At 39.8% G+C, this 20,907-nt stretch overlaps 1 protein-coding gene across 2 annotated transcripts in view; it reads left to right on the top strand.

Moving 5' to 3' along the window:
- Positions 1–18,925, top strand: part of LOC136866539 (FGFR1 oncogene partner 2 homolog) — a 61,944-nt gene extending 43,019 nt beyond the window's left edge. For both annotated transcript variants that reach the window (XM_067143603.2, XM_067143604.2), the window contains one exon: positions 14,015–18,925. In XM_067143603.2, coding sequence (XP_066999704.1) covers positions 14,015–14,131 — 117 coding nt within the window. In that variant the 3' untranslated portion in view covers positions 14,132–18,925. The remainder of the gene's footprint in view (positions 1–14,014) is intronic.
- Positions 18,926–20,907: the final 1,982 nt, after the last annotated feature.

The following is a 20,907-nucleotide window of genomic DNA, read 5'->3' as shown; positions in this document are numbered from 1 at the left end:
CAAAAAGTGTTATGGCAACACAAAATAAATTTCAAGCTGTATTTCAGACTAGATGGGCACCAGCAAGGAACACCACCCTTCACTTATACAAAAACTTTGAAGGACAGGGCAGTGTGAAGGAATAAAAGCGACCACGTGCTCCAGCAGTTCAATCTCCTGAAAACATCGCTGCACTGAGGGTCGCCATGTAGCATATCCCACAGAAGTCAACATGGGGGGCTTCAAGAGAAAGTGGAATATTGCACCATTCAGTTCAAAGAATGTTACATGGTGACCTTCAATTGTACCCGTACAAAATGTCTGTGCTACACAAGCTAACAGATCTTCACAGGCAGAAGAGTTTGCAGTACGCGTTATGGATTCAAGATAAATATGAAGTACTGTTTAACACTTGGTTCTCTGATGAAGCCTATTTTCATCTCAAGGGGGCAGTTAATAAACAAAATATGTGGTTTTGGGCTACAGAAAACCAGACATTATTCACAAAAGAAATACTTATGGGGGGAAAAGTGATTCTGTGGGTAAACTCTGTCAAGTCATGGGTTAATTGGACCAATTTTCTTCGGTCAGACAGTTAATGCACAGCGATACAAGGACATGATGGAGAATGAATTTGTGCCTCAAGTTCTCGCTGTACCTATTCACACGCAGTGGTTCATGCAAGATGGTGCAACACCTAACACAGCTAACGATGTTCTTGAGATTTTGAGGGGAGTATTTGTTGATGGTGTAATGTCTCATCGTTACCCACAGTACAACAATTATGGCAGATTATTCTGACCTCCTTAAAGCCCATAATTAAATCCTTGTGATTTCTTTTTATGGGGCTATTTTAAAGAAAAACTCTTTGCTTCAAGACCTCAAAGCCGCATGGAAATGAGTGCTCGGTTTGTGCAGCTTTCCAGTGAAATCCATGAAGACCTGTGCCACAAAGTCGTCAGAAACATGCAAACTCATCTCCAAGAGGTTATCCGCTGAAGTGGAGGCCACATTGAACATGTGATATAGTGAAATGTATTTCCAGGGTCCAAGCTGCCTGTGTTTAAAATTTCATTAGTGTTCTGTGAAAAATAAAGTTGTTATTCTAAAATTAAATGTGTCAACTATTCGTGTGCCACCCTGTACAAGCCAGTCTCCTATGTTATAGGTTCCCTCATCTTTCATGTTGATTTGTACTTCAGAGTACTTTTCTTCTGAATAAAGAATCCTTTAGCTAGGATGGCCTTCATTACATGAATAAATCTCATGCCTGGAATTGGTAATGCAATCAAAACTGTTTATTGCATCATCGCTTTTAAACCTGGTACCATAGACCTATGTTTCAGGGACACTGACCGTACACCAGAGCACTGAGTATCCCACAAAAGAAATACCGTACAATCTCGAATACCACCTGACACCGAATAAGACCCGCACCCTTATTTTGAAAGAACAAAATTTTAAAAAAAAGGTGAATTCAAAATTATTTACAATCTTTACTAACACACATCAAATGATAAGAAAATATAAATAAAACTAAACAAACATTTCCAGACGATGTCCAGTGAGTTAATTCATCATCATCATCATCATCAGTACCAACTTCGGAACTTTCATCGCCATCACCTTCCCACAAAATGTTGTCATCGGCTGCCATTCATAGCATTAGAAATGCTACATTTCCTGAAGCTCTTCCGTATGAGGTCTCCAGGGATATGATTCCATGCCGTCAAAATCCACAAACACAGCAGCTGAACTTCCGGGCGCTGAATGCGACCAGTTGGCGTCAGTGTAGGATTATTAGCCACCATCCATTCTGTATAGAGCTGTTTCAAGGCTGCTTTAAATGGGCGGTTCACGCAGACATCTAGCGGTGGTAGCATATACGTCATCCCGCCCGGAATGACTGCTAGGTCGGTTTTCTCATCCTTGGTATGTTTCTTCACAGCGTCTGTTGTGTGGCCGCGGTAACTGTTGAGAACAAGCAAGCTTTTTTGTCCCAATAATGCACCAGGGCGACGTTGCCAGACACACATTTTACCTAATCTTCCACAAGTGAACTGTCCATCCAGCCGAAGTTCTGAGATCTGACGATAACACCAGCGGGTTGATTTTTAGGAAGTGTCTTTCGTTTGAGAACAATGTACTGCGGCAATTTGGTTCCGTCAGCGAGAATACACAACATTAATGTACACCGTTGTTTTTCATTACCACCTGTTTTAATGGTAACACTTTTCACACCCTTAACATTCACAGTCCTTTCCACTGGCATTTCAGAGTAGACTGGCGTCTGATCTGCATTGCCAATTTGGGAAAGCAAATATGCATTTGCCTTCCCCAACCGAATTATGTGACACTGAAACGACAATAACTTCTCATCCTAGGCACCAGGAAGATGTTGTGAAATTGAGGTACGCCTTCGTACGCTCAATCCATTTCTTTCATAAAAATTACAAACCCATCCTCGGCTTGCCTTAAACCCTTCCGATGAAAGTTCCTTTGCGATCTCTAATGCCTTTACCTGACACATTTCGGTTGACACACCATATCCCCATTCCCGCCTTTCTGTCACATATTTTTAACTTTTGTTTTTTTTTTTGTTTTTTTTTTTTTTTCTTTCAATTTCTGGAAACTGTACAGTCAGTCATCGAAAGGCTCTACGATCTCCTCTACATGTTAATAGCACATTTTTCTTCTTTCTACCGGGCGAGTTGGCCGTGCGCGTAGAGGCGCGCGACTGTGAGCTTGCATCCGGGAGATAGTAGGTTCGAATCCCACTATTGGCAGCCCTGAAGATCGTTTTCCGTGGTTTCCCATTTTCACACCAGGCAAATGCTGGGGCTGTACCTTAATTAAGGCCACGGCCGCTTCCTTCCAACTCCTAGGCCTTTCCTATCCCATCGTCGCCATAAGACCTATCTGTGTTGGTGCAACGTAAAGCCCCTAGCAAAAAAAATTTCTTCTTTCTCGAATCGCGAATGCACAACTCGTCAATATCGTTATTTCCTACCGGCGGCACAATTTCCAGTAATCGCAAACGCTTTGTGGAATTCATGTTGATACTCTGAGAACGTGCGTGAGATTGACGCCAAGCGCGGAAGTAGTGCATACTGAGAGCGGAGAGAGCATTGTTGCCAAGCCACGCCAGCGGTGATGCCCAATTTACGCGCATTTGGAGAGATAAATTTCCCAAAATTTTAAATAAGAACCGCACCCAATTTTGGAAGCAATATTTTCGAAAAAACAGTGCGGGTTGTATTCGAGATTATACGGTATGTATTTTACAGATTCAGACATGATTTATTTTAAAATCCCATGAAATCAGTAAAATGGATTATTTTCAATATATGTTTCTTTTTGTTGCAAATTAGAACAGTACTGTAATCGCTGGTAATGAAATGAAATAAAAATGTCGCATTAAAAAATTCTATGTTTTGGTTTTCGATATTACTATGAAGTTCACTTTGCAAAATTTGGCCACAGCTCCAGCATATGGTTTTTGCATACGAGAATCTGCAAATAATAGTGATTTTAGACTCATTGGAGAGTCATTAGATATTCCAGACCCGAGACTGACTGGTGTTGGCTGACACCAGTATATACCATTCTTTTACGTAATAGAAAGGCGGATTCCTTTGCATGTTGATGGGTTTTTTCAGTTCTCGCCATACTTAGGATCTCATTAATTCTTCTGCCAATGTGGAAATAAGTCCATCTGAAGCAAGAAGGGAAAACATATACAGGATCTCTCATATAAACCCACACCGAACGCAGTATTTGTACTCTGCACTACGGCAGCTGCTTCAGCCGAGCTTATATCACTCGCAGCCGCCCTGCTTTAAGTGTGTATACAATCTTATATGAAATGTTACCTTATGAAAGATGCTGGAAGTGTAGTCCATCCTGGGTGATACAGGCATTGTATCTGGTAAACACATTCTGGCTTATATGAGCAAGTTCTGCCACTGTAATGTTTCTGATTTGATTTGTAATGTTTTCTTTCAGTTCCTCCAATGTGCGAGGATTTGTTCGATACACTTGTTCTTTCATTTTACCCCATGCGTAAAAATCATACACTGTTAGATCTGGAGAACGAGGGGTAAATAGACCAGCACTGATCACTCTGCAAGCACTTCCGAAAATTGTAAGAAGGGAATCTTCTGCTGTATGAGCAGGGGCTGAATCTTGTTGAAACCACCCACGTGACTTTTCTTTTTCCGCTAACTGATGGAAGAATGGCGTCAAAATGTCGTCTTGGTACCTCTCTGCATTTACTTTCATCTCGAAAAAAATAGGCCCAATCATTTGTACTAACAGTACACCAAATACCGATTTTCCTGTCATAATGAGGGACTTCATAAACACCATTAGGATTTTGTGCACATCAATTGACGTTAGAGAAGTTGGATGGCGCAGCCATGCGGTAGAATGTTGAAGCTGCAACATAGTGACTGGTGAGCTTTATTTACATGGTGAAGCATTGACGTCGTGATGGAAACAGAAAGAAAATTGTCAAATTTGAGGAGGTACTGCTCTGTATACGGTTGCAAATCGTATAAAACGGATGCGAAATCTCTTCACTACTTTCCTGTACAAAAAGTTCAGAGAGAAAGATGGGCTTCCGCGCTATCAATTTGAAAACGCGTTACGCGATACATGACAGTGTGCAGTCTGCATTCTCGTGAAGACAATTTCTTTCCACAGCGTAGGTACTGGTACTGTTTATTGTACTCATTGATAGTTATTGTCTCTAATTTGTATTCACAAAGATTTAGCTACATCAAAAATACTGATAAACTTGTCGCCTAATACTTCTGTGCCGCACATAGAATGTAATCCGCTCTTTGTAAACTTCATATGTGTAACAGCAGACAGTGAACTATCTATCTACGTGTGAGTAATATCTTTAACTGGTAGTAATTAAGCACTGCATTTAAATTGTCTATAAAATACCTCTTTCAATGAAAGAAAATGCGTAGTATTTTGCCATCATAAATTAGCCTTTTTTGCTATTTGTTTTACGTCACACCGACACAGATAGGTCCTATGGCGACGATAGGACTGGAAAGGTCTAGGAATGGGAAGGAAGCGGCCGTGGCCTTAATTAAGGTACAGCCCCAGCATTTGGGAAACCACAGAAAACCATCTTCAGGGTTGCCGACAGTGGGGTTCGAACCCACTATCTCCCAGATGCGAGCTCACAGCTGCACGCTCCTAACCGCACAGCCAACTCGCCCGCTCATGATAAATTAGAAGCCATAACCTAATTATTTGGTAGAATTGGACAAACCAAGTATTCTTCAACCCCAGACAGCTGTGACTGTGGAGGTTATAGTATTCTTTAATTATAATTTTCAAACTTTGCTCTGCATATTCTGTAGGTAGTTATAATTTTTATACTTATTATTGTCGGTTCTAAGTTCTAACTTTTGTGCTGATGGAAAAAATGGAAGAATATTAAGATTAGGATGTGGGCTGTTCCAACACAAGCCTGTATAAAGCCTAGGATTTATTTGCTTTACAACATTTACTTAGTAGAATTATTATTTTATTTCTTCCCCAAGATTACAGTTTACAAGACAGGTAACTCTCTGTCACCTGGCTAAGGCTTTGGCATGGACCAAATCAACAAGAAATTACTCCATAACCTCTAATAGTGGAAAATTACAGTAACTTAACTGTTAAGGTGCATTAGCGTATCAACGGTAACATTTCTCTGACAAACCCGCTTTACATGTACATTTGCACTTCACATTCTCACTCCCTTTGTTCAAGACAACATTAACTTTGTGGGGTTTTGAATCGATGTGGGATGATTGTAAACACAACGCTACAGCACCAGTTTCATCTTCTGTTTCAAACTTTTTACCTACACATATCAGGTAATTACGCTTGAATATTTCTTCCCCTTCCACTAATGGACGCGTGAAATCTCCGACAACTCTCAGCAGTTGCGCGTACGACACCAAAGACATTTTGAACACTTAATAAATCCTACAGACGCACACCCGATCACTGTCGTGTTTATTTCCCGTCACTATCTCGCGGCCATATTGGAAACAGCTGACCGTAGGCTCCTCCCCCGTTTCCGACGTCAATAGCAAGAGTTATGACTTTTCACACGACCGTTAAGATAAAAACAGGCCTTACCTGAAAAGAACATAAGCTGTGGGTCGAATAAACGATCATTCAATAATGCAAGATACCACTTGCAATATCTCACTCTTGTGGCTGGATTAGCAGATTTTAAACAATAGGCCTATGTGAACTTGTTCGATTTGATGTGCAACAGCTTTGTAGCTCTGTGTGCACAAGAAACCGAAACCCCTACTTGTTGTGCTAATTTTGTGTGATTTATTCGGTGACCGTTCAAGATTCACACAAATGTCTACCTTTTCCTCTGTTAAAACTGTTCATGTGTTAAAACTGTTCATTTATTGAGCACTGAGCCAGTAGTTTGAAATTATTTACAGTTACATGAATTTATGCTCATGAAGGTGGCACTTCACGAGGAAATTGCTGAACAAATCCATCGCGTACCCGTTGTGCCTACTCATCTTCATGAATAATGACCGAAAACTGCATACCAAACTCATGGTGTACAAAACTGTTGTCATTTCCACACTACTGTATGGCTGAAAACTTGGAGACACTACCGCCGTGATATAAAAAAACTTGACCACGTCCACCAACAAAAAATGGGATGCATCTTGAATATTAAGTGGGAGGACTATGTGACCAACACGGCAGTTCTCGACAAAGCACAACTAAATAGCATTGAGGCAACAATCACCGCTCATCAGCTGAGATGGTTAGGCCATGTTCACCGCATGAGTGATACTAGTGATACTTCTAACACCTGCAGAACTACAACAGTCAGTCAGCTGCTTTAAAAATGCATGCGATCGCTTTGGTCTTGCCATTAATGTGAATTAAACTAAGGTACTTGCACAACCTGCCCCAGGATTAACTCTTCCCAAGTTCAGTATCTCCATCTTAGACACAGCACTGGAGCAGGTTGATCATGAGGACGGATCTTGAAGATAGGATAGATGCGCTTCCCGTTTGGCATTGATCAGACACTTAATTTCTTCATTATTTCATCAAACCAGTCTTGTCTTTTTTTCCTTACAAAACTAATTGTTTCCTCAGCTGACTCAGTGATGACCTTCTGTTTGAGATTGTGTTTCTGTAATCTGTACCATGGATTCAATTTGAAGTTTAGAAGTATCGAATTTCTTTCTGGGCAGGTTGTGGATGGATCTTTTTGGTTTGCGACAGATTGAAGTTCTCAACCGGCAAAAATGGAGCTTATGATCTGTCCCACAGTCATCAACATTTCTTGCGGTCCTTGTAACAAGGGCATGCTTTTTTATCACATTGCCTGGTGATATAGTCAGAGATGAGCAAGTGCTTTGAGCAAGGATGCATCCAAGTGGTCTTGTAGTGATTAGGCAGGCGGAACTGAGTATTAGTAATACTAATAGAGTGTTCATGTTCAGCACGTAGACCAAGGAGCTGTAGACCATTGGCATTACAGTTGCCAAGTCCATGTTTTCCCATCACATTGCTCCATAATGGGTGATTTTACCAACTCTGGCTTTGAAATTGCCAAGTAGTAAGAGCTTGTTCTTAGTGGCTCTTTGGTGATGGTAGTGTTCAGCATCCAAGGTGGGAGCATGTGCAGAGATGAGTGTCATAGATTTAGCTCCAGAGAGTGGGATTCAGAGAGACATAATTCTTTCGCTGATAGCGGTTGGAGTTAGCTGATAATCATTCACCAATGTGGTCTTCATAGCGAATCGAACACCATCAATGCGGTGTTCTTCCTCATCTTTACCCTTCTAGAAGATTGTGTAACCAGAGCTGAACTCTGTAAGTTTACCTTCGCTGGACAGTCTGGTTTCACTTAAGGCAGCAATATCAATGTTCATTCGTCCAAGCTCATGGGTGACAAGCACTATTCTTCTCTCAGGTCTGTTATTGTCTTTCAAATCAAGTAAGGTTCGAACATTCCAGGTTCCTATAATCAAAGTTTTGGTAATCTTTGTTTTTTGACCACATAAGGGGTAACCCGCTGGGTACGGCTTCCCAGCCGGCTGAAAGTGTGACTACCGATGTTTAGCCCACATTTTCTAGGGTCTTTCCCAATCAGGGTGGGCAGTGGTGATCCTAAATAGGCCTGTCCAAACATGGATGCAGGTCCGAATTCCTGAGTAGTCACGGGGTCTCAGAAAGACCATCACACATCTGCTGCCAACGTCCAGGTCTGAAATAGAGGCCTCCAATTTCACCCGAAAACCTGCCTCCACCATCCTTATCCCATCACCGTTGGACTTGAAGTTGAAGTTCGTGGCAGCAGGAAATAGTGCCACAAGCGGGATTTTGTTTAAGGTGGGTCGCAGCTTACAAGGAAGTGACTCGCACACTATGATCTTGGAATTGTACCCTGCGGCACAAATGAAATACGACCTACAGGTTCTAGTACCACGACTGCAACAGACTGCCGTAGACTTGAAATACCAATGAGTTGTGCCTTCGCTGCCAGTCCGTCTGGCACGAACTCATCCGCCTCCACGACCGTTGAGAACCACAAAAAGGAGGTTCCTCTGTCCGTTTTGCCACTGGGCCAAATACACAGATGATGGGTTCCAGTGTCATTTCCTACACTGATGGGACCATCACTCCACCCAAAGGGGCTCATCCGCCTGAAGCCGTTGGCCCGTATGGGGGATCGAGTTATTTACCGCTGCTCGACACTTGGCGTTAGCAGTTTTTACAGCTGGTTGCCAAGCCAGCCAACCCTCCTCCTTTCCCATTCCGGACTTGGGACTGGACAATGGTGGAGCTACAAAGAGCACAAACAACTATTCACATCAGTGGCAATCGTAACACTAGGCTGTTAACCTATAGGCTTACAGTGCACCAAACTCTTACACTGTAGTGATTATACGCATTCTCGTCAGAGACCACCAGCATACAGAACTAGGATTTGTATAGCGACACCATTTGAATAACTAAGTAAACTCGTGTCCTCATCCCAAGGTAGTGCAGCTCTTTTCAGGCACATCCCCGTTGGAGGTGAGCTGCGTGTACCTTTTAAACCTTTTAAACCACATACCAGCCATTCTTAAATTCCTGGCAGTACCAGGAATCGAACCCAGGCCCCCCCCCCCCCGAGGACGGCAGCTAATAGTGATAACCGTTACGCTATGGAGGCAGACATTCGAATAACTTTAAAAGTTCCAGAAAACGCTACCAGATATCATATTATGTCAGTAAGCACTTAAGTTCTCAGTACTAGCCTAAAACGACAAATACTGTGCTCTCTCATCTGGGTCCAAATGGCAAATGCTGTGCTCACTCTATTGACTGTCTTTTGGTGCACTCGTCAACAGGTTAAAACAAAGCAGTTAGATTAAATTAAATAACATAATTATTAATAGAGCCTGGATTTCCATGCAAATGGATGTTTTTAAATAAGCTGGTTACAATTCTCAAACTTTGCAAATATTCGTTTTATGACTTAATGATTCCAAATAACCGTTCTTTTTTTTCCCTGCATGTTTGCATGTTTTGGCCTTTTTAGGAAAACATTCGTGTATAATGCATATTTTGAAGATATTGGGTTTACTACTGAATATTATTGAATGAAATAAGTTTCATTATGATAGATCCGTATTTGTATTGAAAAGGTGGACCTTAATAATACATTAGTTTAACTCTACCGAATATTAGGATGTTCATATTGCATAATATGACTGTTCTTGCCTTTTATGAATGTTGGTTTGCAGAATTTGGGACTCTTTTTCCACTTTATACAGTATGTGTGTTTCTGAGAGACGGTGATAATGTATTCCTGGCATCCTATGTGACAACCTAATTTAGTATGACATAAGGTAGAGGACCTACAGTACAGTATAATTCAACTAACCAAACACTTTCTTATCTCTTTCTTGAGTAAACATTGACGTAAGGCGGAAGGTCCCACGCGGATCTCTGTAATTCTTAGGAATAAGCTGTCCCAGTTATACATTGTTATAAATTGAATCGTAAATTGTGCATCAATCATTAACAGCTAATTTTTTCGTCTATGCTAGATGAACAAAACAAAACTTGTATCGCACTTCTGTGACACCACGTTACTGAGCTAGCAACTTACAAACGCTGGTTTTTCACTGAACCCTCTTCCGTTGTTATCCTGGATTTTCCTACCCGAATCTCTCACTCATCACTTTGTTATCGTAGCAGGCAGTCATTACCAGTTAAGGACATTCAAATGCGTCTGCCATCATCGCACGGAGAAGTAGCTGCGGCAGCTAGATATAAATTGAACAAAGTGATCCGTTCAAATCCTGATTTTGAATTCGTCAAGCTTATATAAGACGTATTGTGGTGAAAATGCAAAAGACGTACAATTTGACCTTCCTTTGTCCCAAATGCCTTCGTTTAAGTATGCACCTGTCTCTTCTTGAGACTTAGAAAGGTAATTTTCTGAGCTTAAGAATGTGCTAACAGATAAACGGATGAGCTTAAATCAAGACACTTTGGAGAATTTAGTTGTTGTACAGTGTTTCAAAAGGAACTTAATTTTGATCGTGCATATTTTCCAATTTATTGTGCATATTTTGAGATTTGATAGTGCATGGAAATCCGGGCTCTAATTATTAAACTAAGGGATAAAAACTCTTTTAAACAGCAGATAAACAATTCCCAATATGGTTATGCCCTTAAAGAATTCACAACCTTATCCTACGTTAAAAAAAGAAAGAAATGCCAGAAAGGCAGCAATAATTAAACATCCAAAGGAAGATACGAGATTAAGAGGTAATACAAACAGAAACTGGGGGTTCCGAAGGAGAACTTTTTCCACAAGGTCATTGTAAATTGGCAGCCGCATGGTCACCTAAAATTTTAGGAATATAATGGTGTTGAAAAGTGGCCAAAGAAAAAGGAATTAAATAGGGCACTATGCCTGGCACCTGGTTGGAATTTAAGGTTCCAGTAATACAGTGGGCTAGCCCCATTCTTTGAGAGTAAATAACGTGGAAGAAAGCTTAATGTTACATAGAATTTTATAAGAAAAGTACTTGCTCCAAAATGAAAATTTAGTCGCTTGCTACAAAACTACTATTACAAAAATATTAGCTGGGCTGAGTGGCTCAGACAGTTGAGGCGCTGGCCTTCTGACCCCACCTTGGCAGGTTTGATCCTGGCTCAGTCCGGTGGTACTTGAAGGTGCCCAAATACATCAGCCATGTGTCGGTAGATTTACTGACACGTAAAGGAATTCATGCAGGATTAAATCTCAGCATCTTGGCGTCTCCAAAAGAAAAAAAAAAAGAAAACCGTTAAAAAGTAGGTAGCGGTATGTAAATACAATAACATTATTGTTACAAAAATATTAGAAAGGGCGCCAGGAACCTACTGCGGTGTCGTAGCAGGTGGAGAGGTGATTCTCCAACGTGGTGCATCCCAGGTGGCGGATAGTGGGGCCAACACTGGCTTGCCAGCAGACTTGAGTAAAATTAAATAGCTCTCGCGGACCAAACACACAACATCAAGACGTCCACTAGTGTCTGTTCTGGTATCCAGCAACTAGTGGTCTGCGTCTATTCACTTAGTTGGTGCGGCAGTGACATATGGCTTGATTTCAACAATCAAGTCTATAATTACCGTGATCTTTAAAACCACAACCAACTTCAGCTTGAAGTAATCTTGATGGAACAAAAGGAAAGAAATCTGCTACCCCAGGCCCCAGTCAACGCACTGGACTTTCGTGGTCATCAGATTCTGGGGGACCAGGAACATCATGAGAAGAAGAGTTGGAGCTTCTCAAAATCCCTTCGCAAACACTACATTGGCACTCTCATTGCAAACACTCTCATCAAACTTGAAAAACTGAAACAACTCACAGACATGCTAGAAAAGTTTCATATCAAAATTCTTGCCATTCAAGAAACGCGCTTCATAGATGAAAACCATTTCAATGCAGAACATTACCGGATTTACAAGGGTAAACCTGCTGTCAGAAGAGGCACACCATTATTGGTACAGGATTTGCAGTACACAAATCAGATTCACAACTAAGTATTTATGTAGTACACAAATCAGTCGTGAATAACATCATAGACTTCAATTTCATATCAGAACGTATTTCCACACTCTCCTTCAAATCAGGTAATAAAGCATACACAATTATCAATGCACATGCACCTACAAATAACCATTACAGAAAGAAGCCACAAGAAATTGAAGACTTTTGGGAAGACATGTAAGAAGTAACCAACAAGGTACCAGAAAGACACGTGAAAATTTTCATGGGCGTCCATTTCCAGGTGCTATTCTTCTTGGTGATTCAGGGTACCCACTTAAGGAATGGCTCATTACACCTGTCTTGAATAATATAAATGACCCTGCAGTTATGCGTTTTAATAAAGCTCATAAGTCAACAAGACGTATAATTGAAAATGCTATGCAAGTATATTCAGCATCACTTTTACTGAAATTATCAACCCTGACCTGAGAAGCATTGTTATTGCTGTGTGCCGTATCCCCTCCTCCACCGCGGCCCATTATTGTGTCTTCTTGCTTTTGTAGCAGTCACTGGAACTTTCTCTTCTGTATCTTCGGAAACAGCGTATGATGGTCCGGGGTCATTCCATGCTTTTGTACGCACAGGTCCAGTCGCTAAAGTTTTATTTGCAATGTTGGAGTTCAATACACCTTCATCTTCACTTGACAGTTCTCTGATCTCTTTCTCTAATTCAAACAATAATCATCGTCACTGCTGTCTAAATAAACATGCATACGTATTTCTTCTTCATTCATATTTGCCAATTTCATATCGCAAATTCAACCGAGACAATTTGGTTTCACAGATAAACATGCCTAGTAAAACACGTGTGCAGCACTACTCACTGTAAACACAGCTGACAGGCCGCAGGTAACCATGACGACACACGGCTACATATATCTCGTATTATATCCATGGAGATAACGACTTCTTTTGTGCACAAAAATTTGCTCTAGAAACTCCAGGGATATCTATCGTTCTCAATTAGGTCAAAGAACTTCAATAAATAACTTCTTATGTAGAACAAAACAACGTCGAGGTGAGCTCGACGTTGGACCAGTTACAATAAACCATGATTGGAAAATTCTAGTTCCCATGGAGGGAATCAGATTTTTTTCACCAATAGAGCTTGTCAAAAACAGATCAGATGTAAGGCTTTTCAGGCGTTTGCTCTAATAACCAGCGTTTTGTCTTAGGTCTGACACTAGACTCATCAGAGTGGGATGTGTCAGACCCTACCCACTGATGCTGGGGTGTATGCAGGTGAACTTATCAGAAGCCCATTTTAAGAGGCACAGTCTGATAACTGCATACATGCTGATGAGTCTAGTGTCAGACCTAAGACGAAACGCTGGTTAATAGAGCAAACGCCTGAAAAGCCTTACATCTGATCTGTTATAAACCATGATGTCGAGGTTACCTTGACGTTGGACCGGAAAAGGTTAAAGCAACTTTAACACTTTTAACATATCCTCTGATATACCCTTGTGATCTTCAGTCACCCATTTCTGTTGCAGAAATAATTTATTTGGACCAATCGTTATCAGTATTTGGTTCCTTTTGACAATGTGGATCTTAAAAGTTTTTGTTAGATACCTACTCACCATGTGTACTTTCAGTGCTAGTTTACTGTTTTATAGGATTGCAAGTATATTTCACACTTTCTACTTCTTCAGCCACACAACTTCCTCTTTCTTGTTGCGTACCAATATATGAAGCATACGAAACAGGAAAGCAGGATATAAGTTTATTGATCAAAACTGAAAATTCAATTCATGAAGATAGTTCCATCTAACGGAGTATTTATAATATTTTACTGTCAATTAATGACAATTGTGTTTTAAACTTAGGAGAAAAATGTGCTGGTACAATGTCCTGGTTGTAACTAATGTTTTCAGATTCTGGCTGTAATATATATACCTGATGAATATAATTTATCTCTGTGATTTTAATTTGTAGGGATTGCGGGATCTGTTGGAAATTTCATGTAAGTATGGGTCGATGCGAAACAAACTTCTTGGTGTGGAGGCTGAAGATAAGGAGATTCAGACTGATGCAAGCCAAGCAGCGTCCTGACAACCAAAAGAGAAGTTTCTGCAGCATGGTAAAGCGGTACCATGAAAGACAAAAACCTCGAAATCTGACGTGCAGTCATCAAAAGATTGCCCCATCCATTGATTGAGGGTCAGGGAATATCTGTAATATATACTTGGACTTCTACATTTTGCAAGTTAGGAAACTGGGAAAATAAATAGAACAGTGTGTTTCCTACATAGATTCCTTTTGCAATTATAATTTGTGAAAAATAAACTAAATAATGTACAGTCCTACTGGTCATTTATATTTCATATTAACTTAACTGTACCTCATGTTACGTACAAATATTTCATTTCCACAATATACTCTACAAAAGCGTTTTGAATATGCCATATAAACTTGATTACAATTGTGGATTTTTTAGAATTATTTTTAATGTTTGTATAAGTGATAGATTGCCATTTCTGACTAGGAAGATACTCGTGTTAACAGTTTGAAAGAAGTATTCTGCAAGACAAGGCCAAGCCCAGTGGATTTTTATAGCATAGTATACCACACAGTGCAACAAACAACCCAGAAAACTGGTTCCTTACAGATCAAACAAGCAGCAGATATTAGTCGCACATTGTTCTCAAACTAATTGTGAGTTTATTCTTGTCGTATGTGATATGTAAATGTCAGTTTAACTGGTAGCATTATGTGATTCTGAATGAATTACAGTACGCTTTATAACTCAAATATTGATGTTTTAATTTAATTTTTTCAAGCTACAAGGTGAGGCAAATGATTTGAGATTAAATTTTAATTCTCTGACTAGGTGATATTGCTGTTTTGCAAAAATTACTCAACAAAAGAATAACGTGTATTGGATGTGTTCACTATTGATTTTTAGTTTACCAGGCTGACTGTCTCAGTTCACAGAGCACTAGCTTTTTGAGCTCAATGTGGCATGTTCGAACCTGACTCAATCTGATGGAATTTGAAAGTGTTTGAGTCAGCTGATTTCTGGTTGTTTCCAGAATCTTGTACTGTGTTTGATGGACAAAATGTCCTGGATATTGAGAATATTACATAGTTGTATGAAGAGGAATTCCTGAAGTATACAAGCACTTTAGGCTATATCAATCGTGAAATTACCAGTATTCATTCCAGTGTGGAATTGGGCTCGTCGGTTGGATTGCCACACCTTTTCAAACCGCTGGTGGCTAATTTTTGTGTAAAAGCCAAAGGTAGGCATTAATACTAGTGGAGATATCTCCCCTAGTGCATTGTCACTCCATGCGCTTCAAAAAGAGCACATTAGTTGTTGGCATCTTGGAAAGCCTAATTTCATGTTGGGATGAAACACTGGTAATTTCACGATTGGAAAAGCCTAAAGAGCTTGAATACTATAATAAATAATTGCAGTCTTTAAAATTGGGAACACAATTTTTGAAAGAAAATTCCTGTTGAGATTGTATACAAAATTTATTAAAGTGCCTAGAACTACCGTAAAAGTTTGCAGGCTAATAATATGATATTCAAAATAGCTGCTAGCAGACCATGAAAAAATCTCATTTACCTTACTTTCATGCTTGTAGGGGAGTGTTCCAAACAGCTGGTTTGAATTGATGCCATCCATGTACTATAAGTCTCATCATTTCTTGGTTAACTGCTGTCTGATAGTATAGTTTTCATTAGAATGACCTATCACTATAATATATTCACAGCAGGTCAATAATGTTATAACAGTTTATATGTCAGGCCTTTTGGTGTTGCCTAATTGGTATATAGTAAATATAAATATGTGTTCAGTTTTAGACTACATTATAAAATACACACAGATCACATACTAAATAAAAATAATGTATTGCTTACAAAATAGTAATATTTTATCAGAATTGAAGCCTAAGTATGGAGTAATTTTATAGCAGCTCTCTTCAAATTCTTATCAAACAGAAGAGAGCTGAAAATGTTCCATTGTTGTTGCCTATGAATGTAGTAGCTCTAGCTGAGATTAAGGGTATTTTTTTTATGAATTGCAATATTTTATAGACAATGACACTGGTAGGAAATAGGATGGTACATTTTTTCCCCAATTTTACATACTTCCATTTTGCAGTTAAGGGAAGGAGAAATTTGGGAAGAAGGTAAAGGCATTATTTTGATTCACATGTCTGGAAGCAAGTCAGGGCAGCATAAACTTATTTTTTCCATATCCAAGAGACACTCTAAATTCTTCCTCTCCAGAACTCAACAGCTCTTATCCTTCTGCCCAATGCAAGCATGAGATTTTATGTGTAGGAGCTGTTCATCTCTTGGAACGTGAGTAGGCGCCCTGGGGACTGGATCTCTCTGCAGTCACATCTTGTGTTTGCAGCACTGCTGCACTTCACAAGATTGCTTCAGCTTAATGATATCCATGTTCTCATCTGGTTTAAGGTCCTCCAGGTGGCATAGGCTATGGTAATTGAAGCCCACTGCTCAGTTCTCCTTTAAGAAGGAGGAAGCCTTCCTGAATTGGTGCTGTTTTCTTCCAGAGTGACACATGCTCCGGGGCACTGCCCTCTGTATAAAGCTCCTCCCGAATCTTGAGTTGCGGTGTGGCCACCATGCAGTTGAACATCACGTGCCTATTGTCCTCCTCAAGTTTTTGCCTCTCTACTTTCTCTGCCACAACACAACAAATGGCAAGAGGATAGATCGGACATACCCTGGGCAATGGTGGCCCAGCGGCAGTGGATAATTCTTCAACCACTAGGAGATAAATTTAATAAAAGTTACACTGATGAGCCGTTTAGGTGAAATGGCGTTGTGTTCGGCCCACCGAGTGTAATAGTACTGCGTGACCCATGAATGTAATGTTAGTAGACCTCAGGGTGGATAAGGCTTTCCACTGGCCACCATGTCAAGAGGGCACCATGAGTAAGTGTATTTGGGAAAGAACACTGCCATCAGGGTCAGTTTCATGCTGAACAAGGGCTGCATTCGGCTAGTTCAGATGGTTTTTTTTTTACGTCGCACCGACACAGGTAGATCTTATGGCAGTGATGGGATAGGAATAGCTTAGGAGTGGGAAGGAAGCAGCCATGGCCTTAGTTTTAGGTATAGCCCCAGCATTTGCTTGGTGTGAAAATGGGAAACCACATCTTCTGGGCTGCCGATAGTGGGGTTCAAACCCAGTATCTCCCGGATGCAAGCTCACAGCTGCGCACTCCTAACCGCACGGCCAACTCACCGAGTAGTTCGGATGGTTAGAGCAAATAGTCGTGTTGCGATGCAGCAGACCGGTGCTAGATAAAATAAATACAATATGAGCAACCTTACCATGCAGAACCATTTCCTCGCAAGGAAATACAAAAACTGCCATCCCACTAGAGAACCTCTTGTCAACATAAGCATCACCATTGAACTCTCCAAGCATAGTAAAAGATTACCTGGAAAAAATGGGTTAAGGTACCAGTTGGTACACACACAAGTATGTAGCCAACCCATGAAGCAGTTGTTCTTCTTGTCAGGTGATTGTCATGTGAAGATTGTTCACATGAAATGAAATGTAGCCCCTGGTACATCTATCATTGGCCCTTACTGGGAGACAATACAGGAACCTGTTGTCAGATCGTGTCCACCCGTTTATTTGCCTTCAGCACCGTGCAAAAGACCTACACCTCCAACAAGACAATGAATGTAATCGCTCATTGCCCCAAATTGTGTCCAATTGTTTTGATTAACACTCCATGGACATGACGATACTTGTCTTGCCCCCAAGGTCATCCGACCTCAATCCTATTGAGCACATCTGAGCATTGAACCGACAAAATGTCCATGCATTATGGGAGGCTGTGCAATGGTCGTGGATCAGGATGGCTTCCCAATGCTTCCTGTCTTCTATCGAACTCCTGCTGCCTCGCATTACTGCCATCACCTGGAAAAGAGGTGGTGCTACACCTACCAGCAGATATCTCTAGTTCAGTTGCTTATCAATGTAGTTACTCTGCCTTGAAATGATTCAATGGTAATAAGTTTTGCTTACTGTACAAGCACTGAGCAGCCTATTTAGTTGTTGCCAAGCATAGTACTGAGTGCACATGAGAAAAATTTACTCTAAATTACCAGGTGTTAAATAGACCACAGAGAACCTTAATTCATAACGTGGTAAATGCATTTTTTGACTAAAGGACTAAGTTTAAACACTGAATTTTTACAGAGGAAAGGTTTGATAAAATTCATGCTAACTTTGAACATTGTCTCTGTTATCTACTTCACATAAGGCTCAACAGACAGGAGTAAGTCCCATCTTTTGTTCAAACCATTAAAGTCATGACGTAGGCCTTTTTTACCCTCTAACTACACATTGTATCATATTTTGCAGACCACTGTCAGATTTAACAAAAATAGAAGGAAAATACAGTCATCCACAATCCTTTTTAACTTATGTTCTTTAAATGCCTATACATTCATACTCTCAAAACAAAATTATGAATAAAAATATAAATTGAAGAATTTACTTTGTTCCATTGTTAAGCAAACGGTAGTGGACTGTCATATTGACTCCATATTTGTTGATGTAGAACTACAGACTATGCAGCTGCTGACTGGTTGGCCCTGACTGCAGAGGGGTATTATAAAGAGAGAACTGAAGAAAAAGAAAAAACCAGACTGGGTTAAAGATCCCCTGATAAAACTGCATACTGTTGTCCCAAGGAAATGCGGCTGCTCTGCTACCTTACCTTCATATATTCAAGCAATAGTAATCAACATGAAAACATTCATAAGCTATGATGTGTATGATTCAGGAACCGTGCGACTATACCATTTTTAGCAGTAATAAAAATTGTTTATAAAAATATGTAAAATATTTACATTACAATGGTCAAAACACTGTCTTTTGAGTTACTGGGAGCATTGTCATCACCTTCAGTGTCACCATCTTCATTTGGATTTTTCATTATATTTGAATCGAAAAATTCATCAGAAGCAATCTCACCATGATTCCAGTAGTTTTTATTGTTGCTAGTTGTTTAATGTCGCACTGATACATCAAAGGTTTTCAACTGGTGTAAAAATGGGAAACCACAGAACTGTATCTTTACTGTTACCGACGGTGGGATTCAATTCCACCATGAGCCGAATGCAGTCTCGACAGCTGTGCAACTTGAATGACATACCCAATGTGCTTTTTAATTTTTCTACAGTTTCCCTTGTTGTGTAGCTACACATCCAATCCCCTGGTTGATTAAATTCCTTAGCCACGATGAAGACATATTCCTGACAGATTATAACACTTGAATTTGGATAATGTTTCCCAGATTGTGATGATATGACTGGGATCCTGAAGCCTCTGGATTTAAATATACAGGTGAATACATGTGCATATTTTGCAGCTCACGTTGCTGCATGGACAAGGGGTAGAATCAGCTGTTTCTGTCCCGATTCCTCATTGCACACGAAGCTCTAGTTTGGAAGACATTTACCTTTCTTGCCACACTAAAGCCTAATTCACATGGAGATAGTTTTCTGTAGTCAAGTACTTGAAGCAAGTCGACTTTCCTTCAACTTTCCACGTATGATTAAGTCAGAACAGTTAAGTTGTAACTTTCCTTGCAAGTCAATTTGAGTTGCCGAGCCTTCAACTTTTACGTCCGCTTTCCCGTCACGTGACTGACTTATCTCCATTAGTTGTGCCGTCTGAACCTCGACTTGCAGACAAATCAATTTGAAATCAGAGCATGTGCAGTTTTCTTGAAATGTTTTAGTATATTTGTTAGTATATAATAATAAATGCTTCCAACAATAAGTTCTGTAATTCATGCGACAATAATACTCATGCTTGTATTTGTGCGCTGAATGCAAATTCACAGACAGTTACTAGTTAATTGCAATCTTAACTACCAAGGTTTACACGTGCTTCTAGAAACACTTAGCGTGTGCTTTCCCCGTCTGATTAAAAGTGTTGGCTTCCAGTTTAGAAGTTTCAAGTACTTGACTCCAGTAAACTATCTCCATGTGAATTAGGCGTAAGCCAGGCTAATTCTGCAGAAGGATGTTCGTTCCTTGGGACAACAGCAGAATACAATCTCAGGAACCCAGAGTTTGCAACATTTAATATTTAAAGAGGAATCCCTGGTTTGGGTCTATTTTATCTGTACAAATTTGAGGGCAGAACTCCTGTCTACTTTTCTCCAAGTTCCACAGTTTTTAATTTCTTAGGGTTAAGATCACTTTTGTCTCCTTAACCCTTTTTATAACATCATTCTCATATTGTTATAGACTTGTGACTTACTATGTTATATGGCTATAAATAAGAGTAAAAATTGTGTATAATATATTTATAGTATTTTCTGGCTCCAGTGCCTTGTAAGTGTATGCTTCTATGGTATATGCAGTCTATTAACTGGAAAGTTCTTTGCTAAATCTACGTATTTCTTAGGGAAGTAGCCTGCCTATAAACATAGACGCTTATAATGACCTAGCATAAATTTGTTGTTGACCGCATTGTTATTGTTTAACTTACTTCATTGGTATGATCTTTGCATATTAATGCTTTGTTTTGACAAAAAGACCTCTTCCATTTGTATAATATAGGGAAGTTTTCACTCTATACCATACTTTTTTATTATGTTTGTGATAGTTTAGAGATTCTTTAATAAATTATACAATATTTTTCAAGTATATGGTTTGAATGAATTGAATGGTTGAAAATAATATAAATGATGGAGAAACTGATGTTCCAGTATCACTGAAAAAAAGTTTTTTTTTTTTTTTTTTTTTTTTTTTTTTTTTTTTTTTTTTTTTTTTTTCCTTGAAAATATCTGAGAATTATTATTCCTTAAAGT

This window comes from Anabrus simplex, chromosome 3, assembly GCF_040414725.1.
Source record: "Anabrus simplex isolate iqAnaSimp1 chromosome 3, ASM4041472v1, whole genome shotgun sequence".
Taxonomy (NCBI): Eukaryota; Metazoa; Arthropoda; class Insecta; order Orthoptera; family Tettigoniidae; genus Anabrus; species Anabrus simplex.
Note: the sequence above shows the minus strand (reverse complement) of the source record. Positions and strands in the feature narration are given on the sequence as shown.